This window comes from Merops nubicus, unplaced genomic scaffold (assembly GCF_000691845.1).
Source record: "Merops nubicus isolate BGI_N331 unplaced genomic scaffold, ASM69184v1 scaffold1342, whole genome shotgun sequence".
Classification (NCBI taxonomy): domain Eukaryota; kingdom Metazoa; phylum Chordata; class Aves; order Coraciiformes; family Meropidae; genus Merops; species Merops nubicus.
This window is the reverse complement of record NW_008592633.1, coordinates 1-2845: the sequence shown is the minus strand read 5'-3', so window position 1 is coordinate 2845 and position 2845 is coordinate 1. Positions and strand designations below refer to the sequence as shown.

General features: G+C 43.3%; 1 protein-coding gene across 1 annotated transcript in view; it reads left to right on the top strand.

Moving 5' to 3' along the window:
- The window catches only part of LOC103768059 (potassium channel subfamily K member 10-like), a gene marked incomplete at its 3' end in the record, with an annotated part of 44196 nt that extends 41412 nt beyond the window's left edge, over positions 1-2784 (top strand). Inside the window, exons 5-6 of the mRNA XM_008935189.1 lie at positions 2209-2412; positions 2688-2784. Of these exons, the coding sequence (XP_008933437.1) occupies positions 2209-2412; positions 2688-2784 (301 nt within the window). The remainder of the gene's footprint in view (positions 1-2208; positions 2413-2687) is intronic.
- Positions 2785-2845: the final 61 nt, after the last annotated feature.

The window sequence follows — 2845 nt, the reverse complement described above, 5'->3', positions numbered from 1 at the left end:
TGAGTGCAGTAATTCCGTCTGCTCCCTGCCAGGCAGCCCCCACCCTGCACTGTCTCTTCCAGCATTTCTCCCCAAATCAGCATTGATTCTTCTCTTTTTGGGCAGCTAAATCAAACTTTCATATGAGATTGTTCCCAAAGCCAGAAATTCAAATCCAGACCACTGTTTAGGCAAAGCAGTGAAATGATTCTGGATTTGCACTCTTGTTACAGAATTAAGAATCTGGGACATGTTTAATAGATAACTGTATTATAATTTAAATTATATGTTAGCTAGTAATATCCTGTTTGTAGTTCTGAATATATGGCCTAACACTTGCATTTCTGAGGAGATCAAGTTAATGGAAGACTGATGGAAAATTTTTCTTTCCACCTCCTGCCATCTAATCAAAATATACCAATAATCAACACAATCTCTATTATTTTGTTTTGTTATGTTTCATTACTAGCCAGCATCAGTGTGTTATTATATCAGGTGCTAAAAGCCTGCTGAGGATATTAACACCATATCTTTTCTTTTTTAATATAGTGTTATTCATTGTGATGTTCTGTAAGGAAAAAAAAGCTACAATTTTCCTTTTAGAATTCACTCAAGAACTTCCACAGGGGAATGGTCCAGTACAATGATAATCTGGCATCTTCTGGCATCCTGTCCGTGGACAGGGCTGTAAGCACAGCCTTGTGGAAGTCAAACTACTGGTGCACCTAAAGAGAATTATTCCAAAATGGCACAAGATTTATGAGCTGAACCTTCAGTATTCAGAGTTTAGCATAACAATTTCCTGGGTCATTTCCACCAGAACAAAATGGCTGAGAAATACAACAAATCAGTCACCAGAAAGGAACCCTACATTTCTACAATTTAGCAATAATGTGTTATTGTTACAGTAAAGACAGATCTAATTACATTCTGTTATTGGTTATTAGCAATTTGATACCACAGAAGCCAGCCAAGAACAGGGCCTCAGTGTACTAAGACTCTGTGGGAATGCTGATTTGTAAAAGAAGTTTTTAAACATTAAAAACATTAATGTTAATTTTAAAGGGATGGGAAAATATATAAGTAGAGAAAAGGATGCAATAGTAGCAAATGGCAGGTTGGTTGTGAAAGAGAAAGTTTTGGAGAGAAGAAGCCGGATGGAGATTAAAGATGAAGTGAGGCTGAGAGGTTGGAAGAAGTGGTTAGGAATGACAGAAATTAAGGGAAGCTGATGAGATATTAGAAGAATAGGAAAGTAGGAGCAAACAGCCACTCACTCAGGAGGACTACAGGGAAGTTGTGATGTTAGGTAGGGAGATAATTAGAAGGGCCAAAGACCAACTAAAATATAATCAGACTACTGCCATAAAAAAACAATAAAAATGTTTCTATAAATGCTATTTATATATATCCTTAGCTATTCAAAATGAAAGGAGGGCTAAGGACAATCTCTGTCCTTTATTGGATGCAGGGGGAAATATAGTGACTAATGCTGAGGAAAAGGCTGAGGTACTGAATGCCTTCTTTGCCTTGGTCTTTAATAGTAAGACCAGTTGTTCTCCAGGTACCCAGCCCCCTGAGCTAGAATACAGGTGGAGGAACATAGTGAAGCCCCCATAATCCAAGGGGAACTTGTTTGTGAACTGCTGCACCACTTAGACACACAGAAGTCTATGGGGATCCACCCAAGAGTACTGAAGGAGTTGGTGGATATGATCACCAAGTGACTTCCAGTCATTTGCCAGCATTTCTGGCTAACTGGGGAGAACTCAGCTGACTGGAAGTTAGCTAAAGTGACGCCCATCTACAATAAGGGCTGGAAGGCGTCCAGGGAACTACAGGCCTGTCCACCTCGTCTGCAAGCCAGGGAAGGTTATGGAGCAGATAATCCTGAGTGCCATCACACAACATGTACAGGACAGCCAGGTGATCAGGCCCAGTCAGCATGGGTTCATGAAAGGCAGGTCCTGCTTGACTAACCTAATCTTCTTCTATGACAAGGTGAACTGCTTAATGGATGAGGGAAAGGCTGTGCATGTTGGCTACTTGGACTTTAATAAAGCCTTTGACATAGCTTCCTACAGCATTCTCCTGGAGAAACTGGCTGCTCAGGGCTTAGTTGGGTGTGCTCTTTGCTGAGTGAAAAGCTGGCTTGATGGCTGGGTCCAAAGTATGGTTGTGAATAGAATTCTATCCAGTTGGTGGCCTTTCACAAGTGGTGTTCCCCAGCAATTAGTATTGGAGGCAGTGCTGTTTAATGTCTTTGTCAATGATCCAGACAAGGAGATCAAGGGCACCCTCAGTAAATTTGCAGACGACACCAAACTGGGTGGGAGCATTGATCAGCCTGAGGGTAGGAAGGCTATACAGAGGTATCGGGACAGGCTGGATGAATGGGCCAAGCCCAATAGGTTCAACAAGCTGAAGTGTCAGGTTGTGCACTTGGGCCACAACCCCACCTGACATTACAAGCTTGGGGAAGAGTGGCTGGAAAGCTGCCTGGCAGAAAAGGACCTGGAGGTGTTGGTGGACAGCTGGCTGAACATGAGCCAGCAGTGTGCCCAGGTGGCCAAGAAGGCCAACATCATCCTGGCTTGTATCAGAAATAGTGTGGCCTGCAGGAGTAGGCAGTGATCATTGTCCTGTACTCGGCACTGGTGAGGCCACATCTTGAACACTGTGTTCAGTTTTGGGCCCCTCAATACAAGAAAGACATTGAGGTGGTGGAGCGGGTCCAAAGAAGAGCAACTAAGCTGGTGAAGGGTGTAGAGCAGAAGTCTGATGAGAAGCAACTGAGGGAACTGGGTTTGTTTAGCCTAGAGAAATGGAGGGTCAGAGGGGAAAGCCAACCAGATCCTGGGCTGCA